The 24854-nt window shown below is 39.3% G+C and overlaps 1 protein-coding gene across 7 annotated transcripts in view; it reads left to right on the top strand.

Annotated features, from left to right (window-relative positions):
- YEATS2 (YEATS domain containing 2) overlaps positions 1–24854 on the top strand; it is a 121129-nt gene that overhangs the window by 83988 nt on the left and 12287 nt on the right. For all 7 annotated transcript variants that reach the window (XR_008617040.1, XM_024124400.2, XM_024124403.2 and 4 more), the window contains 10 exons: positions 315–422; positions 901–1083; positions 8035–8293; positions 10459–10620; positions 12566–12711; positions 13489–13647; positions 16554–16730; positions 17589–17775; positions 22640–22768; positions 23273–23371. Coding sequence is in view for 6 of the 7 variants with exons in the window: in XM_024124400.2 (XP_023980168.1) it covers positions 315–422; positions 901–1083; positions 8035–8293; positions 10459–10620; positions 12566–12711; positions 13489–13647; positions 16554–16730; positions 17589–17775; positions 22640–22768; positions 23273–23371 (1609 nt within the window). In the remaining variant the exon portion in view is untranslated. The remainder of the gene's footprint in view (positions 1–314; positions 423–900; positions 1084–8034; positions 8294–10458; positions 10621–12565; positions 12712–13488; positions 13648–16553; positions 16731–17588; positions 17776–22639; positions 22769–23272; positions 23372–24854) is intronic.

Raw genomic sequence — 24854 nt, forward strand, 5'->3', positions numbered from 1 at the left:
TTAGTAGCATCTGGCAGGGGACTGGACATGAAACCAATGAGTCAACCAAATATTAGAGGTAGTATGATAGGAGTCTTTCCAGTTTACAGTGGGCACAGTTGAGTAGGTTCTTGCCAATTTATAGCCTTACTTTGAATTGTCTTTTCAAGCAATATTAAAATACAGGTGTAGGGACTCGGAAGCCCCCAAAGAGTTTTGGGCTTTTTGTTTGTTTTTGTTGCCTAGGGAATGTCACAGGTTTGTATTAAATATGTGACTAGAGTGAAATCACTCACTTTATCCTAATTGTACAATATGTATTTTTACAAACACAGCAGGAGGATTCTTTGTTCGCATCTATGCCGCCTCTTTGCCCAATTGGGAGTCACCCTAAAGTTCAAAGCCCCAAACCTATAACTGGAGGACTTGGAGCTTTCACAAAAGTAAGTATTCATGAAAGGATTATCCCACAAGTCGATAAGCTCTTGTTACAGAATCTTTTTGTGGCATGTTGGAGTTGATTGATGCTACTACCGCACAACATGGAACTTTTTAGTATGTCTCATCTCTAAGACTGGATCCTACTTCTGAGACATGCTTCCATTTATTTAGTGGTGTTCACAGGGCAGCCCTTGGAGTCTAGCAAGATGGGAACTTTCTGGTGCCGTTTTGCCACCAATGTCTAAAACAAATGACAAGGTTGGTTTGCAGATACACTGGATCAAGTCCACATCCTACTTTTGGTCCCTTTAATAGCTATTATGGGCTATACTTAAGCAGTATTTTTACCCTTCTAGTGGAGTCATTGTTTACATACAGGGCTTCATTAATTCATTAGTTCCTGCAGACAGAATAAATTCAAATATTAGTAGCATTTTTCATGGGCTGTTTATTCATTGTCATTATCATGTTTGTTGCAAGGTAATCATCAAACAGGAACCTGGTGAAGCCTCTCATGTACCAACAACAGGAGCTGCCAGCCAGTCACCACTCCCTCAGTATGTGACTGTGAAAGGGGGTCACATGATAGCTGTGTCCCCTCAAAAACAAATCCTAACTGCTGGAGAAGGGACTGCCCAGTCACCAAAGATTCAGCCCTCTAAGGTTTGTGTTGGGTAAGGATGGGGAAGTCAACGTGTCAGTGAAGGTTGTTTGCCTAAGTAAAGGACAAGTGCTGAAAAGGGTGACAGTGTTGATGGTCACCTGTGGATGAAAGCCCTGCAGGAAAAGCAGATAAGTAGGTGTTTAACCCACCTGTTCTTTTCATAGTCATTAAGAAGAGCAGGGACATGGTTTATAGAGGGCCCAGGGACAGTTCAAGAGGTGAAGGGATGCCATGTTATCTCTCTGGCAGTGAAGATGATTGATGTCATGGACACAACTTTACACTTGATTCAAGTCTAACTGACAGGATCGGTCCACTGTTTTACCTGTTTATTTCTGATAGGAGACTGCTATAGTTTGCACCTCTGATGTCTTGACTGTGTGATCTGTTAAATGATTCTTGGCTCTTTAGAGAGTTGATTTTCTTTATAATTTGGAGGTTTGGGGAATTTACATATTGGGAGAACTCTAAAACAGATACATGTTTCCCTGCATCCGTTGTACTTAGGAGTGCCAAAGTAGATCATGCTCTTATTTGTATATTATCTGTAATCCTCAAACCACCTTGCAAGGTGGATATTTTCACTGCTATTTTACAAGTGAGGAAATTGTGGCTCTGAGAGGTTAAGCAACATCTTTGAGAGCATACAGCTAATAAGTGACAGAGAATTTGAACCCAGGTCTAGTTGACTCCAAAATTCCCCATTCCAGAATTATTAAAATTTGTGAGCCATTGTCTGTAACCTAAGCATGCTTTTAGAACCTCCAGAGTTAAATTATCTTACTTTTAGGGCAGATATATCCTAAAGCTATTAAGAGTACTATGTGAAGTGCTTGCTTTTCAACTTTAAAATAGGTTTTAGATATTTTGGTTAGTCTAGATGGCTGCATATAGATCGAGTTAAAAATTCATAGTCTTATAGGTGGTTTTAAAATCTGTAAGAGTTCATTAACCACTTTCCCAAACTTATCTGCTCATAAGACTCAACTGATGATTAAAAATATATAGATACTAAGGCCCCCATCTCAGAACTTCTTGGTGACCCCGGGAATCTGGATTTTTAACAAACTCTCCTACTGACTCATATGATTAGGCAAATTTAGGAACCATGGAACTACAGCATCAAATTTGACTTTGGGGCTTCCATAGCCAGAATCACTAAAACAGGCAACCCCCAACTACTTCCTGATGCTCCCTCTTTTATTTTGGCTTCAGGGATAAGCATTTTGTTCAAGTCCTTTCGTGAATCAGTTATTGTCATCTGGTCTTCGTACTCAGACACATCCTGTATGTTGTTTAAAATCTAGTTTGCTTCACCTAGAAATACATGGTATTACTGACTTAGGCTTTTGAATCATGATAGCATTGCTGTTTATGCTCAGAAGCTCTGAAAAGTTTCTGCTTTTTGCCACTTTTGCATTTGCAAATCTACTCACCCAGTAATACTGAACAACTGTATTGGTTTTCTTGTCACATTGCCACCTACCTAATGGCAAGGTAGGACCAAGAGAAAATGGATGGGTTTGTGCTAGAATGCCTTAAGTGTAAAGGTACCTGATGAGAAAAGCCACAGAAGAGTGTGAAAAAACTACAGAGAAGCAGAACATGAAACAAGACATCTATCCCAGAAATTTAGTACATGCTTTAGACTTGAGATAAAGAGCTGTCTGCAAGTACAGGGTGTCCCTGGTTATTGCTGAGGTGCAGTCAGAGAAAGTATGCCAGAAAACAGAAGGGTGAACAGAATGGTACTGTTTCACTTTCCACACAGCTTTGGCACAATAGAAACACAGCTTATCTTTTTCATAAAAGTAGAGAGCGGTGCTGCTTTTGACATGAAAAAAGACAGCTGAGGAATTGGTGGTTCATATGGGAAGGAAGCAGTGTGGTGTAGTTAAAAGAGCATGAGCTTGTTACACATCTCAGATCTCAGCCACTCATTACTTGTGTGAGCTGGGCAAATTTATCTCTCTCAGCCTTGTTTTTTCATCTAGTAAAAGGAAATAATACCCTTTGCCTTTCAGTGCTGTAGGAGAATTAGAGATCATTGTATATAGAGGACCTAGCACAGAGCAGGTGCTAAATAAGTGATAGCAGCTAAAGTTATGTGAGGACGAGTCCTATGTATATATGCGTGAGTACCATGTAATAGTTACTATCATTGAGAACTAATCGTAAGTGGCTGTAGTTTTCAAGCATCTAGAGGGAAAAATCACATATACAGAATCCTCACCTTCAGGTTGCTAAAGTAGATTCTGACTTGCAAAGGTCTGTACAGGGCACAGGGAGGGCAGGAATAGAAACACCAAATCAAAGCATGAATCAAAATTAAGTATTTAGGGCTTCCCTGGTGGCGCAGTGGTTGAGAATCCGCCTGCCGATGCAGGGGACACGGGTTCGTGCCCCGGTCCGGGAAGATCCCACAGGCTGCAGAGCGGCTGGGCCCGTGAGCCATGGCCGCTGAGCCTGTGCGTCCGGAGCCTGTGCTCCGCAACGGGAGAGGCCACAACAGTGAGAGGCCCGCGTACCGCAAAAAAAAAAAAAAAAAAAAAAATTAAGTATTTATAACAGTACAGAACAAAGGTGAAACTAGAAGGAAATTCGGAATGTGGAGAGCCGTGCTGTGGGGGCGGGAAGAGTAGAACAGTTGGTAGGTGATTTCAGGTTCTAGGCCAAAATGTTGTTTTAAAAAAAAACAAACTAATTTGGGGTTACAGTGTCCTACTTAAGAGACTTCCTTGTGGTGTCATAGACAGCTGTGCATAGGGTTTTCCCCAGTAGAATGCCAGACTTCCTCATTCTCCTCAGTGTTTTGGAATAAAGGGGGGTTGTTTATCTTGTGAGCAGTTTGCTCTTGGTGGACAAGCTCTGCTAGTAAAAACTGCCCTCCTGTGGCCAGCATGGTTGTGTTTTATTTGGCTCTCGGAGGGATTAGGGGTGTCATACTCTGGACATTTTGAAGCAGTTGAGTGTGAGGATAGAGGTTGGCACAAGGAGGGAAAAGCAAATCAGATGCATGGAATTGGAGGAAAGAAATTAAAATAGGTGCATGTATGTATTATTTTCCTTTTTTTAAATTGAAGTATAGTTTGTGTATGATATTATATGTTACCAGTGTACTGTATAGTGATTCACAATTTTTAAAGGTTAAATTCCGTTTCTACTTATAAAATATTGACTGTATTCCCTGTGTTGTACAGTATACCCTTGTAGCTTATTTTATACCTAATAGTTTGTACCTCTTAATCCCCTACCCCTGTATTGCCCCTCCTCCCTTTCCTTTCCCCACTGATAACCACTAGTTTGTTCTCTGTATCTGTGAGTCAGCTTCTTTTTTGTTATATTCACTAGTTTGTTGTAATTTTTTTAGATTCCACATATAAGTGATATCACATGTGTATGTTATTTTCCTTTAAGATCTTTGCTTTCTTTGTTAATTTAGGAACATGAAAATAGATTATGTGTAATTTAGCTTATGCAAGGGATTAGTAAGTGTGATATATTTAGGAAATGTAAAGACAGACGTCTTAGAAAAAAGTTCAGTTACTATAACAGATTCCCAAACCAGGAGCTTAAATAAGTTTACTTCTCTCACACATAAAAGACTGGTAGGTGGCCCTAGTGTGTTGGTTCCACAGTCATCAAGAATCTAGACTCCATCTCATTGCTCTGTCATTTTCAAAATTTGGTTTTCAGCTTGTGGGCTGTGATAGCCACTTCATCTCATGCCACCATATTCACATTTCTGGCCAGCAGGAAAAGGGAAGGGAAGAGGGTTTGGGGAGAGCAGAACCAAAAATTTGCACTCATCACTTCTGTTCACATCCCTTTAGCCAGAAATGAGATGTCAGACCTAGGTGTGAAGGAGTTGGGAAATATAGTCAGTATTCTGTGTGGCCATGTCCCTAGCTGAAAATCGGGGGTTCTGTTACTATGAGGGAGAAGCAAAGAATACATATTGGGGTTCAGCTGGCAGTTTCTGCCATACCTTAAAAATAATTTTCTGGATTAAGAAACTTTTTTTTATCAATGTAGAGAAAAGTTCTTGATTAGTAAGAAGAGTTTGTATATCTCCACATCTCTAGGGGGGATGAGTGTGCCCAGCTCTGTAGCTACAGTAACACTCCATGTTGCCTATATAATGAGGCTCATACAGTCAGAATAAAGAGGTTTGGATAATCATCAGGGATTGTTTTAACCAAGCCAGGATAGCTGGGAGTTTTCTCTTCTCCATTCTAGATGAACTTATTTCTACCCTGCCCCACCCATTGGTTCTTTGATTGTTGTTTCTTCCTTTCTTTCCCTCCTTCCTTAAACTTAAATAGAAGTGCAGAGACTATTGTAATGAATCTTGCATGCCCATTATCCCATTTCAGCAGTTACCAGCATTTTGCTGATCTTCTCCTCCTAGAATATTTTAAAGTAGATACGAGATGTTATCTATATATTTTGATTTCTGTTTGATTAACTGGACCTTAAGATCAAGGTCCTCTGCCCTGGCCAAATGCTGAAGATAGTGACAGGTGTTTATCCTTTGGCTTTCTGTCCTGAGTCTCCACGTGGTCTCATAGATCACCATTCTTCAGTTCATAGTAACAAGTGTTGTGCTGGCTGCAGCTGTCATTTACTGTGTACATCATGCTGGCTAGGCACTTTATAAACTTATTTTCACTTATGCCTCATGATCTTATGAGATATTTTATAGATGAGGTATCTAAAGCTAAAACTCAAAGAGGTTAAATAACTGTGCAGCTACTAACTGATGGAACAAAACTGGGAAAGCAGGTCTGACTGCTTATAAAAACCTATACTCTTTCCTCTGTGATATACTGGTTTATAACAATTGATTAGGGGACCATTTTCTCTAATCAGCCATATTATCCAAGCACATGACAAGTGTATTTTACTATATTCACATTCTTTGAAAAGGAACCATGTATGATTTAGTGATTATTTACCTTAAAAATCCCATTCATCAGTTGTTATATGGTTTCTCATTTTGTTCTACCTTAAGTAATGCTATTATTTTTTAATTTGGGAAGATTCTAAAATTTCAGTAAATATAGAGAATAATATAATCAATATCCACATATCCTCCACTGTGAATTAACATGTTCATATTTAATTCAACATTTTTTTCTCCAAATACAATATGACTGATAAAGTTGCAGTCCACTTTGTTCTTCCCCAAAGCAACATTTGGATGTGTAGCTTGACAGTCCATACTTTTTATTACATAAGTAATAGCCATAAGTAACATGTAGTGTTCTGAATTTTGAAGATTTACATAAAAGATATTTATACTCATATTTTTCTGCAACTCCCCTTTCACTCAATATTTGTACTTGCAAAGTCTGTTGATATTGATATATATATAGTTCCAGTTCATTCATTGTAACTAAAGAATGCTATTCCGTCGGTCTGTCTTATACCACAGTTTATCCATTCCTCTATCTATAGACATTAAGCATATTTCATTTTGTAGACATTAAGATTACTTACAGTTTTTTGTAATTACAAATAATGCTACCTTGGACTTTCTGTGTATGTTCCCTTGAGCACATGTCTAAGATTTCTCTGGGATAGATCCCTACCAGTAGAGGGTGAATTTTCAATTTTAGTAGATATCCTAGTACTTCTCTGGAGTGGCTGTACAAATTTACCTTTCTACCAGCAGTGAACAAAAGTTCCTGTTTCCCCATATCCTCTAGCCAATTCTTGGTATTATCAGGCTTTAAAATTTTCCCCTCCAATCTGATGGTTGAAAAGTACTTTCTTCTTTATCTTTTTTGCCTTTAGAAGACAGATCTTTCCCCATTCTTAAAAAAGAATGTAAAAGTCTTTTTATCTAGTTTCTGGTCAGAAGTTCTTTTTATGAAATAAAGAATTAGGGAGTGTGAAACACTGCCCCAATTTTCCATTAATTAAGTTGTTTCTTCTAATTGAACATTGTACTATTGACCTTGTCTTAAAAGAGCTCTGAAGTATTCTTTTACTTGAAAAAATTTATGGTATTTTCAGAACTAGGTATTTCTAACTTTCATTCTTTGGGTGCTGGGATCTTTTTTTAATTGAATTAAATGTTTTTCTAGCTTACACTTTTTCTTTTTTAATGAAATGTCTACCTTTAAGGAAAGGAAAGATTAGAAGGTATAGAAAAAGATAACTTTTCTTAAAAATAAGTTGGAAGAGGTGTCACATGTTATACCATATAATAAATGACGTGAATTGTTAGATGTTCTAGTGATGAAGAAATATTGCTTCAGATGGGGATAACACAGAAGGGGTTACTGAAGAGGTGATATTTTAAAGTATGTAGTGGAGTTTATAGTTCATATATGAGAATGTTTATTGCAGTTTTTTCATAATGTGAAGTTTAAAATTACCTAAATAGTCACACAGTAGTGAAATATTTACTTAGATTATGGTATATCTATTCTAATACATTATTTTTTGGTCATCTCAAAATGTTTTTGAAAAATAACAACAGTGGAAATGGTTGTAACATGATGTTAAATTTTAAAATTATAAAACTATATGTATCCTAATCTTTGTTTCAAAATGTACATTTAAAAGAATGAGAAGTAAATACTACGTTTAAAATATTAAGAGATTATTTCTGATGAGTAGAGTTTTTTTCTTTATATCTCTGAATTTCCTGTGTTTTTTTTTAAAAAAAACACACATATTACTTTTTATAATTAAAATAAGTTATAGATAGTAGCTGGGGTTAAGACAAAGCTGTAATATTTTATTGTAATAACATCCAGACTGAGAAATACTGCTGTTCACATCATAGGTAGAATTCCTAGATGATTGAATTAGACTCCATGTGTTGTATCTAGGGGGTTGCTTTTGTTCTGTGCTGGAACAGAGTGACTGTGCTGCTTTAAGACCTCTCAAGGGACCATGAGAAGAAGCACTGCTGGGTTCTCCTCTGTTTTGAACAGGTTGTTGGGGTTCCAGTTGGGTCTACCCTACCTTCGGCAGTGAAACAGGCAGTGGCAATCAGTGGTGGCCAGATCCTCGTAGCCAAGGCCAGCTCGTCTGTCGCCAAAGCAGTTGGTCCAAAGCAAGTTGTGACCCAAGGAGTTGCCAAGGCAATTGTGAGTGGAGGTGGAGGAACCATTGTCGCTCAGCCGGTGCAAGCTTTAACCAAGGCTCAGGTCACTGCTGCTGGCCCTCAGAAGAGTGGATCCCAGGGTTCAGGTAACTGATACTAACTGGGGGCCCTTTCAGCAGCAGCCCCTTCCTAAACGCTCTGTGCTAGTGATTTTATTTGCTATTTGGTTCTCTCTAGAAAAACCTAGTATGCTAATGTTTTAAGGAGTATATAAAAACATGTTAATCTTTTTCATGTAACATTTTACATAGAGGCCTGTAAGGCTTTTGCTCTAAGCTGTGTGTGCGTGTGTGTGGGTATGAGCAAGAATAGTAAAAATAGCGGGTATTTCTTGATCCTGCTCTCAAGTCTGAAGAATAATTCTCATTTGTCCTTATTTCCACGTTGCGTTCTATTTCAGACTTAACTGTCTTGGTATGGTCATTTGCCAGCAGCATTTTGAGATACTTGACTAAGGCATTCTCTACTAAACAAAAGTTTAAACACTTTGAATGTGTTTTAGTCCTTAGTGTGTTGTTTCTGTGAGTGCATGAAGAAATATACCTCAGGCATTTGATATTTACTAATTTTTAAAGGTCTTGATGAGGCTGAAGAATGGTAGCAGTGAGTTGGGAGGGTAGAAGTGTAGTGGAGGTCCAAAATAAAGATTTCAGAGGTGAAGAATTGCTGCTGATGACAAAGTTCTTTTGTGGCATTAAAAATGAGTGTTTGAGATGGACCAGAAGAAGTGATCTTTGGAGTTTGGAAGATATAGCAGCTGAGAAGGCAGAGAATTAAATAAGTCATCTATAGTGTTGTCACTGAGAATGACAGCCTTTAGCATAGAGCACAATACTTTGAGTCTGGAGTCCGCCTTCAGCTAATGAGGGGAAGTGACTTGGGAGTTCAGTAAATGAGAGCAGAAAAGAGAGGGAGATGGTATAGCTAAGTAGGAGCCTCAAAAGAGGCAGGGCTTTTTTTTCTCCCCCTCTGGAATGAGCGGTGATAATGGTCTGAAAGTCAAACTGGAGAGCAAAAATGTTCCTTTCTTGGTCCTAGCCCTCTGATATTGAGGTAAGACAGAAAACAGCCCGTAGCTGGGGGGTTTCTGGAGAAGTCTTATCTTCAGAGGACTGATGGTTTTAATTACCATAAAAAGAGATAATGTTCAAGGAGGTTGACGTTCTAGAGGGTGTAGTGATCACAGCAGGAATTCCTGGAGTGGGGTGCATGGTGAAAGAGTCAGGGAAGGAAGAAAGCATGAGGAGATGGGTTCAGATCAGGGACCGTGAGCCGTGTGGAGATGGGACTCCGGGTGCGGGTGGCAGAGAGGTCTGCAATCCTGGCGTGGCTGCGATGCACAGTGGTGTAAGATGAGATTAGTTCTGGTCATAATGAAGAGGGACGGCCCTCAGTTTAATATCAGTCCCCGATATTGGGTGCAGCTTCCAGGGTTCCTGCCTCCCAAAGCTTTGCACAGTGAAGTGATCCTGAGAGGGACTATTCTAGCAGGTGGGAGAAGGCTGAGAGTCCTTTCCCTGTGGGACTCACATGGTCCTGTAGGCTTCAGTTCCTGGAGATTCGAATACAAACTGCAGAAAGTTTTCATGTTTAGAGGTTTCACAGCCATGTGCATCGAGAAGTAAATTCTAAGGGGTAAGTGAAAGCTGTTTGACATAGGTGAGACTTTTAAAAGATGAATTATAGTTTCATAGTATACGTGCCAGTTGTTGACCGTAGCATTTTTTAGTTCTCAGAAAGTGAGGGAGACTAGAAGTCTTGTTTCAAATCAGTAGATTCATCGTTACTAGAAATTGACTATAAAGGGGCTTTAAACAAATGAGAAGCAAATGTGTATTCATCCATAGAGAGGGTGATTATTTTATTGACTGTCTAAACAACAGTACTTTTGAGGGGTAAGAGTCACTATTAATAATTACGGTGGGACATAGGTATAAATTATAACGGCTTTGGGCAAACCAGGACATATGGTCACTCTCTTTATATACAGATATAAATTTCTTTATAGTTTGTAGCAGGCTCTTCTAGTATGTAAATATTTTAATTAGCAAGATAATGAAAAATGTCAGCCTTTAAAGCATTGTGCATCTAGGAAGCAGACTGTAGAGTTCATTGTTTGTTAGTGTTTTTGAATAAGTATTTTATTACTCTGTGTATGTTTTAATTTTAGAGATAGCATTGCCCTCAGTTCCAATTTATCTTAATGTTTTTCCTCTTTCTTTTTTTCCCTTTATTCCCTTTACCATTTTAGTAATGGCGACGTTGCAGCTACCAGCCACTAATTTGGCCAACTTGGCAAATTTGCCTCCTGGCACTAAACTCTACCTTACAACGAATAGCAAGAACCCTTCAGGAAAAGGAAAACTGCTGCTGATCCCTCAAGGAGCCATCCTGCGGGCTACCAACAATTCTAGTTAGTCCATCATTAAATCATTTGGTTCTTGGGTCTCTGGGTACGTTCATCTCATCCACCTGAGGGGCAGTTCTTACCTGTTTCAGGAAGCATTTTCATAGCTCTGTTTGCTCAAATGGATTTAAAACATACACACATTTTAACTAGAAGTGGATTTAAATAATCATAGTCTTAGAGGTGACACTGTTGTCTTGGATTTATCTGCTCAGAGTCTGGGTTTGGGAACAAATTACAGTGAAGAGTTATGGCTATTGAGGCTGTGTTGGGAGAAAGCTGTATATGTGAGCTGGAAATAAAGAAGAGTTCTTCCTGTCAGTGGTATCTGAAAGCTGGTGACACCTGAGAAGATTGCTGGAAGCCTGTTTTTATTTTGAAGGGGATGGGAGTAGGATTGGAATCAAGTGTCTCTGCTTGCCATTATTTAGATGTGCGTCTTAAGTTTGCTAGGTTTGGAGATGGCAGGAGAAATACAGGCTCAGCCTTAGTGTGTAAGATGTAAAGCTCCAAGGAAATTAGGTGGTTTATCTAGGCTTATATAAACTTGCTTTGACATATAGAGAAAAACAATTTGGGTAGTGTTGAAAAGGAAAGGGTAGGAGGAATTATTTCCATCTGAGTCAGAAGTATAGTTGGTACAGCAGTTAGGTTCATTTGAAATTAGTCACTTGCCAAAGTGCAGTGTTGTAATTGTAATCAAGCAAGGGCTCGTGTGCCCCTGGTACAGAAAACCGTTTCTGACAGTGGGAGTTTGCAGCAAAGTTAGGGTTAATTGCAGGGCACCAAGCAAGGGAGTGGGAAACAAGTCTCAGATCCACTCCAACTTGGTCTTTGAGTTCAGGGTTTTTAAAGGGGAGGAACAAAGAAGCTGGGGTTAATCATCATCTTGTGATGTTTCTTAATCATAGTTTGGGGAGTCAGGATGTCTCTGGTTTACATTTCTCTGGCCAGGTGGTCCATGGCTCAGGGGTCTATTAGCTCATCTTGCCCTAGGGAAACAATCTGAGTTTTTACCATAGGGATGTTATCTACAACAGCACTTTTAGTACATTAATGATGTTGTTAACAACGGCAGGTTTAGTCATCTGACTCTGGTTGATTAATGTTCAGTTAGCACAGAATTGAGGTCAGAGGGGACAAGAAAGGGAATAAAGTTTTGGATAGAGAGATTAATCATAAACTCAGCAGGGGAATTTGGTTTTAGGGGGACTCAGTTTCAAAAGCTAGTCAGCCATTTTGTTTACTGACTGTAATGGGCGATTTCCACTTTTACCCTGGTGTTTTTTCCTCATACCTAAGCAGTGGTGTATCAAAAATTTAGATTTGTAAGAGAAAGACAATGTAAGTCTTCCAAAATTTACCCAGAGAGCTACTTAGAGTGTAGTTTATATATATAATGTCACCAAAAGGGAAGTAAAAAGGGTACAAAGGCTTTAAAGTGGAATTTGAAAAGCAAAAAAGACCTGGAGTCGTTATAAATATGAGGAAAGTCTTGGTTTTTTCCAGAGCGGGGCGGGGGGAGATGGAAAAGAGAGAGTACTGCAAAATTACACTAAATTCCAGCAGTTTCACTGAAATTGAATCAGATGCCAGAAAGTTTGGGAGCACGTCTCTGAGCACATTTAAGTGTTGGTTAAAAACACTTGGTTAGAAAATGTATCTGACTCTCAATCTCTCACAACTAAGCTAAAACACTTGCAAAGATAAGCTCTTCATTTTAGTACAGTACTCAGAGCTGAACTAGTCGACCATCATTCAGTCAAACGTAAATATATTTCAGTCTTTAGCGTTAGGAAGTTCTCACTCTTGTCACGGACTTGTATATTACAAAAAAAGGAGGAAAGAAGGAAAGGGAAGGAGTGGAGCCCTAAGGGAAACATCTCTCTGGGCTCATCTGTTTTTTCTCTTAAGCCTTCTCTTAATACTTTGTCATTGGTTGTGTTTTCAGACCTCCAGTCTGGCTCAGCTGCCAGTAGCGGTGGTGGCGGCAGTGGCAGTGGAGGAGGAACCGGAGGAGCCCAAAGCCCTGCCGGCCCTGGAGGGATATCCCAGCACCTGACGTACACATCTTACATCCTCAAGCAAACCCCTCAGGTCTGGTTATTTGTGACTGGTATCTTTTAAATCAGTTATTTAATGACTGCCTTTAATTATAGTGGATTTACCTTTATGGCTCTGGGATCAGGCGTCAATACTAACATTTTAGTCATGTTATAAATCTGTATTATTTTGGGTTTGCTTTGTTTTGAGAGAAAAGCGAGTGGAGATTCAGAAGGACTTATGTAACTTATCCAAGATCTCTCCGCTAAGCCTAATGGTAGGGTTTGGATTTAAACCCAGATCTTTCTGAAAGATTTTTGCTATGCTGTTGCCTCTCATGGATTTGGAATAGTATTAATGTGCAGTTGAAAATTTTCTCCTAGACGTAACCAGAGAGATAGTGTCAAGTTATGGTTTGGCGTTCCATTGGATTCAAGATTAGGAACAGGCTTCTGCCTCCTTTCTTTCCCCTTGTCACTGGTCTTGACTTCTCTCTAAGGAAGGGAATGGAATTTTGGTTCTAGATGTTCTTAGTGAGAGAGTGGATAGTTATCAGTCTGAAGGATTAAATCCAGCTTTGTGGGGACTAGATTGTAAAACTTGAGCTTCCAACAGCCTGCTCTGTAACTCCAGTGCAAAGTTTGAGAAGTGGGGATAACTGTTGGTAGTGACACTGAGAGCAGAGCTATTCTTTTTAATCATTTTGATGAGTTGTAGAATTGAAGGGTAGCATTGTCGCTTAAAATATGGGACCTTGTGATTTAAAGAATCAGAGCAAGTCATTTTAACTTAACAAATTACTGATCAGGTTTTTATTTGTTTGTAATTTAGGGCACGTTTTTAGTTGGCCAGCCATCACCCCAGACATCTGGAAAACAGCTGACTACGGGGTCAGTGGTCCAAGGAACACTGGGAGTCAGCACATCCTCTGCACAAGGACAGCAAACATTAAAAGTCATCTCTGGACAAAAAACCACTTTGTTTACCCAGGTAAACACACACACACACACACACACACACACACACACACACAAATATTTACAGTTTGTCTCTTTCCACAAAGAAATTATCGTTACCTAAGAAAATAAGCAATAAAATAGTATAGAAAAATAAGAATAAAATCTTAAGATTTGGGAAAATATAAGTAGAATGAGAAGATAAGATCAGAGAGTTGTTTAGATATGCAAACAGTAATGTCCTGTATATTTAATAAAATTTGCCAAAGCAAAATGAGAACAATGATCAGTTATAAAATTCACAGTATTTGTGAGAGGAAAAAAAATAACCCCATAATATTTTCTTAGAAGAAACAAAGATTTTCTAGACACTTCATTCTAAAATTTCTCTGGAGGGACTTCATATAGGAGATTCTGAATAGTGTTATAGGTGATTTCAGCCACAATATCCATATAGTAAGTAAATGCTATAGGGAGTTTGGTGTATGTTTCCACAGCTTCTTTAGTATAGGTGGAAGAATAATGACAGGGGATTTTAACTGTGCGAGGGATATCATAATGATCTGCAGGAGAATCTAAGCTAAATCTCAAAAACTTACCACATGAAACAAAGTGTAGAAGGATATAGACAGTGTGGATATCAACAAATAATGCACTTTTTTTTTTTTTTTTTTTTTTTGCGGTACGCGGGCCTCTCACTGTTGTGGCCTCTCCTGTTGTGGAGCACAGGCTCCGGACGCACAGGCTCAGCGGCCATGGCTCACGGGCCCAGCTGCTCCGCGGCATGTGGGATCTTCCCGAACCGGGGCACGAACCCGTGTCCCCTGCATCGGCAGGCGGACTCAACCACTGCGCCACCAGGGAAGCCCTAATGCACTTTTTATGACTGAATGTAGATCAGCAGTTCTCAAAGCATGAAATGATATTGGATTTTTGTCAAAGGCTTTTACTGTGTCTATTGAGAGGATCATATGGTTTTTCTTTTTTAGTTTGTTAATAAGGTGAATTACACTGATTGTTCAAATTGTTAAACCAACCCTGCGTTCCTAGAATAAACCCTACTTGGTTGTGATATGTTATCTCTTTTAATGTATTGTTGAATTGAATTTGAATTTTTGCAAGGGATATTGGTCAGTGGTTTTCATTGTAATTTCTGTCTGGTTTTGATATCAGAATAATGCTGGCCTCATAAAATGAGTTGGAAACTTCTCCCTCCTCTTTACTTTTTGGGGAAGAGTTTATGTCAACTTGGTATTATTTCTTCCTTAACTGTTCAGAATACACTAGTGAAGCTGTAATGGCTTGCAGTTTTCCTAATTGGGAAGGTTTTTAACTACAATTTCAATTTATTTAATAGATATATTGATAAGACTGACTATTCACATTATTTTGTCTTAAGGAGGTTTGGTAGTTTATATCTTTAAAGGAATTTTTTTTATTACATCTAAGTAGTCGAATTTCTTGGAACAAACTTGTTCATAATTTTCCCTTATCCTTTAATGTCTGTAGAATCTTTGGTAATGTCCCCTTTTTCATTCCCGACTTTGATAATTATGTATCTTCTGTTTTCTTGATCAGTCTAGCTAGAAGGTTTATCAATTTTATTGATCTTTTCAAATTACCAGCATTTGGTTTCCTTGAGTACTAAATTCCCTTTGGTCAGATGCTCTTTGCTGTTTTAAACAGGTATGAGGCCCCAGAATTCTTTAGGCAGTTCTTTAAAATCTTAGCTAATGTCTTCTAATCCGCTCATGTTGCAGCCAGTGCAGTGACTTTCTTTCTGTTCTGCCACAGCTAAGATGTTTGCTGTTGCCTTTTATTAAGGTATAATTTACATAGAATAATGCACAGATCACAAATGTACTGCTCAGGGAATTTGGACAAATGTGTATGCTCTTGCAAGCACTATCCCAGTCATGATATAGAGCATTTCCATTACTCTAAAACATACCCTCATTTCTCTTTCCAGTTTTTTTCTATCACCATTTTTCTGTTTCTGTCACCATAGATTAGATTTTTTAAAAAAATTATTTATTTTATTTATTTATTTTTGGCTGAGTTGGGTCTTCGTGGCTGCACGTGGGCTTTCTCTAGTTGCGGCGAGCGGGGGCTACTCTTCGTTGTGCGCAGGCTTCTTATTGCGGTGGCTTCTCTCGTTGCGGAGCACGGGCTCTAGGCACGCAGGCTTCAGTAGTTGTGGCACACAGGCTCAGTAGTTGTGGCGCACGGGCTTAGTTGCTCTGCAGTATGTGGGATCTTTCCAGACCAGGGATCGAACCTGTGTCCCCTGCATTGGCAGGTGGATTCTCAACCACTGCGCCACCAGGGAAGCCCCATAGATTAGCTTTTGTCTGTTCTTGAACTTCATATCAACAAAATTATATAGCATATAGTCTTTTATGTTAGCTTCTATTGTTGAACAGAATGTTTCTGAGATTTACCCATGTGTGTATTGATTATTCTTTATTTTTGTTATTTTTCTTTATTTTTGGCTGTGTTGGGTCTTTGTTGCTGTGTGCGGGCTTTCTCTAGTTGCAGCAGGCGGGGGCTACTCTTTCTTGCGGTGCACGGGCTTCTCATTGCAGTGGCTTCTCTTGTTGCAGAGCACAGGCTCTAGGTGTGCGGGCTTCAGTAGTTGTGGCACGTGGGCTTGGTAGTTGTGGCTCACGGGCTCTAGAGCGCAGGCTCAGTAGATGTGGCTCACGGGCTTAGTTGCTCCGCGGCATGTGGGATCTTCCCGGACCAGGGCTCAAACCCATGTCCCCTGCATTGGCAGGCGGATTCTTAACCACTGTTCCACCAGGGAAGTCCCCTTCATATAGTTTTAATTAGCAAGACGTTCTTGGGGATGCACTATTTGGGGGGGTGTATGTAGGTAAGGATTAAATTGTGCCTATTAACCAGGGTAACTTATTACTCCAATCCATTTTATTTCTGCAGGCGGCCCCGGGGGCACAGGCATCTCTAATGAAAATATCTGATAGCACATTGAAGTCTGTGCCAGCCACCTCACAACTCTCAAAGCCTGGAACCACAATGCTAAGGGTAGCAGGAGGAGTTATTACAACTGCCAGTTCCCCAGCTGTAGCCCTCTCAGCAAATGGTCCTGCGCAACAGGTGAGAAGTAGCGTGATAGTGGAAAACCATAATGAAGCATAAAAGCAGTAAAGATGTAAGATATTCATCAGGTACACCATTGGGCCATATTACTTTTTAAAAAATTCAAATATAATTCACATACCATAAAATTCACCATTTTATTTTAATTTATTTATTTAATTTATTTTTTTTTGGCTGCGTTGTGTCTTCATTGCTGCTCGCAGGCTTTCTCTAGTTGCGGCGAGCGGAGGCTACTCTTCATTGCGGTGCACGGGCTTCTCATTGCAGTGGCTTCTCTTGTTGCAGAGCATGGGCTCTAGGCAACTGTGCTTCAGTAATTGCAGCATGTGGGCCAGTAGTTGTGGCTCCATGGGCTCTAGAGCACAGGCTCAGTAGTTGTGGCGCACGGGCTTAGTTGCTTTGCGGCATGTGGGATCTTCCCGGACCAGGGCTTGAACCCATGTCCCCTGTATTGGCAGGCGGATTGTTAACCACTGTGCCACCAGGGAAGCCCTATAGTGAGTTTTTAATAAAGCTCGTATTATTCCATTTTTACATTCTGAGATTATGTCCTCTTATTGGGGGGGGTGTTGAAATATCCTTTTATAAAGTGATACAATAGGTGGTGAATTTTTTTAATGTGGTAATCCTATGATACCTCCTTGCTTTAAAATTTAAAAAATTTCCTGGTCCGTGAAATCTGAAAGTTTAGGAACCACCAAACTAGAGAAGCAGTCTTTTTAAATGGCATGACATTGAATAGGTAGCTAATAATAGCTAATAGCTAATATTTATTGGGTATGCTACATGGCAGTCACTGTTCTAAGTTACAGTACTTTCTTCTTAATATCTATTATTTCTGGTCCTGTGGGTTAGCAGTCGGAAGGAACAGCTCCCAGTTCATCGTCTACTATGACTTCTGTAATGAAAACTTCTGGGCAGCAGCAAGTGTGTGTGAGCCCAGCCACCATGGGACCCTGCAAGGCTGCTGCCCCCTCTGTCATCAGTGCGACGTCCCTGGTGTCCACACCAAACCCCATCTCTGGAAAGGCCACAGTATCAGGTCAGTTGCACCATAATATTATTTCTCGCTCCCTTCTTTGGGCTAGAGTATTTGTGGAAGGTCTTACATAATAACAATTTTTAATAATAAATTGTTAAAAATCATTAATTCAGCATTTTCCATATAGCTGCCTTTTAGATGAATTACTCTTATTTAAAATCTAGGTGTAAATTTTCAAGTCTGAAATGTTTTTAAGGATTGAATAACAATTCTTAACTGATACAATAAAACATTAGCCATCTGGAACTCTTATGGGTATTTATTAGCAGTTTTGCATGGAACTCATGGTAAAACATCATACATCTCTTTTTGCTTTCCTAAACAAAGTATATAAAATTAAATTAGCATTGTTGGCTCCAAGACATGATTTTTTTTGTTTTGTTTTGTTTTTGGTTTTTTTTTTTTTTTTTTTGCGGTACGCGGGCCTCTCACTGTTGGGGCCTCTCTCGTTGCGGAGCACAAGCTCTGGGCGCGAAGTTTAAAAATAAATTTATTTATTTATTTTTGGCTGCATTGGGTCTTCGTTGCTGCGCCTGGGCTTTCTCTAGTTGCGCCGAGTGGGGACTACTCTTCGTTGCAGTGCGCGGGCTTCTCATTGCGGTGGCCTCTCTTGTTGTGGAGCACGGGCTCTAGACGCGAGGGCTTCAGTAGTTGTGGCATGCAGGCTCAGTAGTTGTGGTGCATGGGCTTAGTTGCTCCGCGGCATGTGGGATCTTCCTGGACCATGGCTCGAACCCATGTCCCCTGCATTGGCAGGAGGATTCTCAACCACTGCGCCACCAGGGAAGCCCCAAGACATGATTTTTAACAGTAGTTATTATATTGGATAGTGTTAGAATGACATGCTTGAGCTTTGGTAAGATGTATCCTTTCTCTGCGCCCACCCTGAATGGCCCTGGAAGAGTGTGCCTTTTACTTCTTTGGGTAATGTAGAGCACAAATCCTGGAGCCAGATTGCCTAATACCTACCTCATAAAGTTGAGACGATTAAATGAGTTAATATAAAAATGCTTAGGATCCCGTCTGACATGTAGTTGCCATTATATAAATAATTGCTGCTGTTATCATTTTTAGTGTCATCGTTGTTGTTAGTCCACATTCTCTTATCTGCAATTCTGAAATCCAAAAAGCTGTGAAAACCAAAGGTTTGTTTATTGTTGTTTTTCCCCATAATGAATTTTAGGGTGAAATCTGACCTCCATTGACAGGCTGTTTATACTACTTAATATGAATATTCATCTTTTGCCACAAATATTAATGTGTTTGATTACATTGTACTGTCCCAGATGCCAGGGGCTGATATAATATACAGCATTACTTCTCAAACTTGAAAGGTCAACTTTGTTTTACTATAATCTAGTACAGACAGATACTTCTGTAAAATACAATAAAAATATCACAACAAAGTCAAACTGTTACAAAACTTTTGAACACTCAGTATCTGTATTGCCTTGTTGCAGATTAATAATAGTTTACCAACTGGCACTGGTATACAGAAAAAAACTGAGTATTGCTAATATATATATGATATATATATCATACACACATGTATATACACACACACACACACACAAACATAAATACATACACATACCTTAGTACCTTTGTATAAAGATTGTGGGTATTCTTCCCTGTTATTGCATGTAGTTTGCTAAAATAAAAGCACAGGCTTGTGAGCTTTTTGGTCTATAAATAAATCATCTTAACGACTCGGGTATTAAAAAAAAGATTGTGGATATTCTTGTTGTTCTTATTATTATCACTAGATTCCATACATGAGTCTAAATCAAGCCCCTATGTTTTGTTTGCTTTTCAGGTAGAGACCATAAGATTAAGGCTGATTTATTTTTCCCATGATTTCTACCTCCCAGTTAAAATCAACCAAGTTTTTATATGGGGAGTGCTTGTTCTCTGCTAACTGAATGTTTAGAGGTACTGGGTTAGCACTGGAGTAGAAATTGTAGAAATAGAAGGAATTACTAGTTTAAGAAATGAATGCCCTCCTTTTTTCTGATTTTTAAATGAAGTCTCTTGCTTTAAGTTCTAGTTTCCTGAGATACTGCTGATGAAACTTTCTGTATATTATTTTCATAAGAGAAACAAACTGTTTTCTACTGACCATTTTGTGTGTGTGTATCCTTTTTTTAAAATTGAGGTATAACCTTTAATTTTTCAATTAAATTTTTTGTGTGCATTACAAACTGTTTTGAACAAGATTGCCATTGTGACTAGAGCAGAGTAAGCAAGGGAAAGAGAACTAGGAGGTAAAGTCAGAGTGGTGGGGGCCAAATCACATAGGGCCTTTGTAGGTCATTGTAAGAACATTGATTTTTACTTCAGGAGAACCCGTTGGGGGGTCTTCAGCTAAGGAGTAACACGAGCTGCCTTTTCCTTTTAACAGGTCACTGGCTACAGCATTTAGACTAAACTATGGGGCACAAGGTGGAAGCAGGGAATAGACCAAGAAGTAGACACTAAGAAAGAAACTTTGATGATGTATTAGGGAGCCCTGGCAACATGAGACTAAACGGAGTTCCAGAAAGAAAACAGAAAATAATGGGAAAGAAATGATCCAAGAAATGAAACAGTTTATCCCCAAATTGAAGGACATGAACTTCCAGGTTCAAGAGGCACAGTGTCCAGCACAATGAGTGAAAGATGGCTCACATGAAGGCACAGTTTGTTCATGAAATCAGAACACCAGTGACAAGGAGAAGATCTGAAAAGCTGTCAGAAAAATAGACAGAGAAGTTTAGAAATTACATTATCATTGGGCTTCTCAGTAGCAGTGCTGGAAGCTGGAATACTGCTTTTCAAAATTCTAGGGGGGAATTCTTGTAGTCTAGGATTCTGTAGTTGGCCAGATCTTTTACTGAGTATGAGGGTAGAAATATTTTCTGACAGACAACGTTTCAAATGTATTTTCTATGACCTTGTCTCAAAACATAACTAAAATACATGTTTCACCAGAGTGAAGAGGGGTAGACCAAGAAAGAGGACAAAAATAGAGAGGAAGGCAAAGGGAATTCCCAGGGTAACGGTGAAAGGGAGCTCCCCGCATGAAGGCTTTGCAGCAGGCCTAGAAAGCAAGTCCAAATTGGAGCATATCAGAGTCCCAGGAAGGATAGCTCTTATTTTAAAAATGGAACTGTAAATTATTTAGGAGGTTTGACCATGTGGAGAACTATATAAAGGGTGATTTATAGCGTTTTTGAAGGACATGGGAAGACTTTAGTAAGATGTTGAAGGGAGAACTAAATAAGCAAATGAAAAAGAAGGAAATTATTAACTCCAGAAAATGAGATCGAGTCATAGCATCATGGTATTCTTTGGATCGATAGAGACCAATATTGGAGGAGAGGGAAGAGAGGGTATACATGCCTTACAATGCTTATCTACCTTAATAGTAAGTCAGTGTGTAACATCAAAATGAATCAAGGCCTACAATATACACATTCTTTTAAAAAATGCTGAGATAAATATTAAAACACCAAAAGGGTTAAAAGTGTATGCTACTGGGGAACCAGATGAAGACAGGGAGGTGGAGCAAAGGATGGCTATTTTTAGTTATATGCCTTTCAGCACTTTTTAACTTTTCAACTGATGAGCATGTAATGTTTTGATAGAAATAAGAATTTTAAAAATACGCAGAAACCAGGTCATTGTTGTACTCTTGGAGGGCACATCTCAGTTAAGTAATTACTACTTGACTGATCTAACACTCATCTATTCCAAAGAACGATTTTCTTGTTTATTTAAGGCTTTGTTCTTGAAAGTATTTAAGACTATTCCTTTTCTTAACTCAAGCTAACTGCATTCCAGTGCCTTAAAGTATCTTTAGCCTCTGTCGCTGTTTTTTTTTTAATATTTAATTAATTTATTTATTTGGCTGCGTCAGGTCTTAGTTGCAGCAGGCAGGCTCCTTAGTTGCATAATGCGAAATCCTAGCTGCAGCATACACGTGGGATCTAGCTCCCCAACCAGGGATCGAACCCGGGCCCCCTGCATTGGGAGCTCAGAATCTCAACCACTGCGCCACCAGGGAAGTCCTGTCTGTCGCTGTTTTTAAGTAGTTGTTATAATATGTGTTTGTGTTGTATCTTGTGTACTCTCTTTTTGTCACTTTTTTACTGGCCCTCTGAATGTCTAGAATAGTTTTATAATGGAAATGGGAGTATGGAAATTCTTTTAAAGCAAAGTGGGAGAGGATGACCCTTTCTAAAATAAGTGGAGAATATCTGGTTTGAAAAATAAAGGCTGCACAGAGATAGGAAATTATAAGATATGGTGAGTAGACAGACTGAAGTATTAGATATGTAAGGTTGTTGTAAAGGAGATGCAGATAAATTAGGACCAGATTAAAATGGACTCTGAATGCTTTGACTAATTTTGGAAACATTCTCTAGGCAGTCCAGAGCCAGAGAAGGTTTTTAAGTAGGAAAATGACAGTTATCCAAATCAAAATACAAAATTTTACATCCAGTTTGTACATATCACAGCTATATACAAAACAAATAAATTGTCATAAAAAACAAACATGAAAAAGAACTATCTCAAAATGATGATACTGGTTGTCTCTGCAGTAGGACTCTGGGTGACTTTTCTCTTTTCTATTATTTACACTTTTCCAGAAATTTTTGTATTACTTTACGATAGCAGGGTAAAAATAAATCATTATTGTCGCATCATTGCTTCATTGAGAAATCAGCTGCATCCATTGCCTCATGCTTCCAGCTCTTTCTTTATTGAAAGGGTAAATGTCCTAAGAATGTCCTCCTGTGAGAAAATATGAGTGCTGAAGAGGGCATGAACTTCAAGGAAGCATCTGATCTTCAGCTTGGCCTTATCTTCCAACTTATTTTAGGACTGTTAAAGATTCACTCCAGTCAGTCCAGTCCCCAGCAGGCTGTCCTGACAATCCCCAGCCAGCTCAAACCACTCAGTGTAAACACATCTGGAGGTGTGCAGACTATACTGATGCCTGTGAATAAAGGTGAGTTCTTCACCTGTGGGTGTAGTTGTCTCTGGGTCTGTCTGGTGGGAAAGTCTGTATTCCGTCACTTGGTGGCCACTTGGTGGCCACTCCTCCCTTTTTTAGCCTGCCCTTGAGCTGTCACCATACTCCCTGGCACCACCTCTAGGACTGAAAGTAAAACCCAAATGATCCACTGACTTCTAAATAACTGCCCATTTCTTAAGTTGAGTAGGGGGGGTACATTTTAAGCATTTATAAGAGTGCAGGTTAATTGGATTTTTATTTTCTGAGTTTAGTGACAAGCCCCTGTTTCCACAGTTGAAGATACCAGCTCATTTACCCTGGTACTAATAGTAAACAGCCACCTTGTCAATCACTGTATTAAAAAAGGACCATATCTGTTGTACTGAAATTGTTTTTGTGCTAGTAGTCTACAGAGGGGCTACCACCTGGGAGTTAGATCATTTTCATTAAAATAATTTCTATATTTCTTGTATCCTCCCCTCCTTTTTTGCCTGTTAGTGGTTCAGTCATTTCCTACCAACAAATCGCCTGCCATTCTGCCTGTAGCTGCCCCAACTCCAGTTGTCCCCAGCTCTGCTCCAGCAACTGTTACAAAAGGTATGTCGTTTCCCACAGTATATTTGCCCAGAAGTTTTGTGCAAGACATAACTGTAATATGACTCCCTTGAATTTCAGCATCCATGAATCAGTCACTTCAAAAATATGTAGAGTGTTTATATATAGACTTGACATTAAGGGAAATACAGAGATGTATAAAGCATCATTTCTGCCCTCCAAGAACTTATAATCAGGTTGAAGAGAGTTGCAGTAGACAGCAAGCAATGATTGATACACGCAGGGTAAGTGATCTGGAAAATGAATGCCGAAGTATTTCAATATAGGATGTCTGGTCAGGGAAGCTGGGGGTGTGGAGGTGGGTAGCACTTTTGTGTAGCACTTTGTATGGGACACAGATTATATCCTGGACTTTAGAGTGAAGCATTTTTAGCTGTGGAGGGATCAAGGGTCATGCCAGATTAAGGGAACAGTAGAGACAAAGACTCAGAGGGTTTGTTTGGGGGAGTAGACCAATTAAAGGGATTCATCTGGGGTATGTAGTTGCGGTAAAGGAGCTGTAGGTAGGGCCAGACCTTGGCAGCTGGCAGTGGGGACATTTCTGACTGTTGAGTAGATGGAGATAGTGCAGTGGGTTAACAACACATTTTGACATTTGTAACATCTACAGTAATGATAGCTACCATGTGTAAGAGCCTAAAGTGTACTAGGCACCATGCTAGCTGCTTTATATATATATCACTAATTATCACAGTACTTTAGGACAGCTATTACGCCCATTTGGCAAATGAGGAAACTGAAGTTTGGAGATACTAAGTCCATACTTCCCAAGTCTAGAAAACTAGAAAGCAGTACAGTCAGAATTTGAAATACTTTTCAGGCATGCCAGGATCTCTCATAATAGTCTTGTGAAGAGATGGATTTGGAACTCACAGCATGACCACCTAAAGCAAGGGTTGGCTGACTGCAGTCTGCTGCTCATTTTTTAATGAGCACATGGCCATGCCCATTCATTTACATAGTGTCCATGGGTTCACTGCAACCTCAAGAGTTGAGTAGTTCTAGCTGAGATCATATGACCCACAAAACCTAAAATATTTACTGATTAGTTCCTTATAGGAAAAGTTAGCTAGTCCTGATGAAAGAATTGATACTAATCTAGACCAGCGTTTCTTCTCAGCAGTAGGTATATATCATAGGCCTTCCTCATACAGATTCTGATTCAATTAATTTTGGACTGGGGCCAGAGCATCTCTGTTTTGATTTTAATTGAGGAAAATTTTGTGTAGTGAAGTGCAAAGATACTAAGCATACCATTTGATGAGTTTTGACAAATGCATAAACCCAAGTAACCAATATTGCATTCAAGCTATAGAAATTTCCATCACCTTGTGCCCCCTTCCAGTCAATTCCCATCCCGTATAGGCAACCACTGTTCTGATTTCTATTATGATAGATTAGTTGTGTCTATTTTTAAACTTCATGTGAATGGAAGTACATACATTCTTTTGTGTCTGATTTCATT

Source organism: Physeter macrocephalus, chromosome 1 (genome assembly GCF_002837175.3).
Source record: "Physeter macrocephalus isolate SW-GA chromosome 1, ASM283717v5, whole genome shotgun sequence".
Classification (NCBI taxonomy): Eukaryota; Metazoa; Chordata; class Mammalia; order Artiodactyla; family Physeteridae; genus Physeter; species Physeter macrocephalus.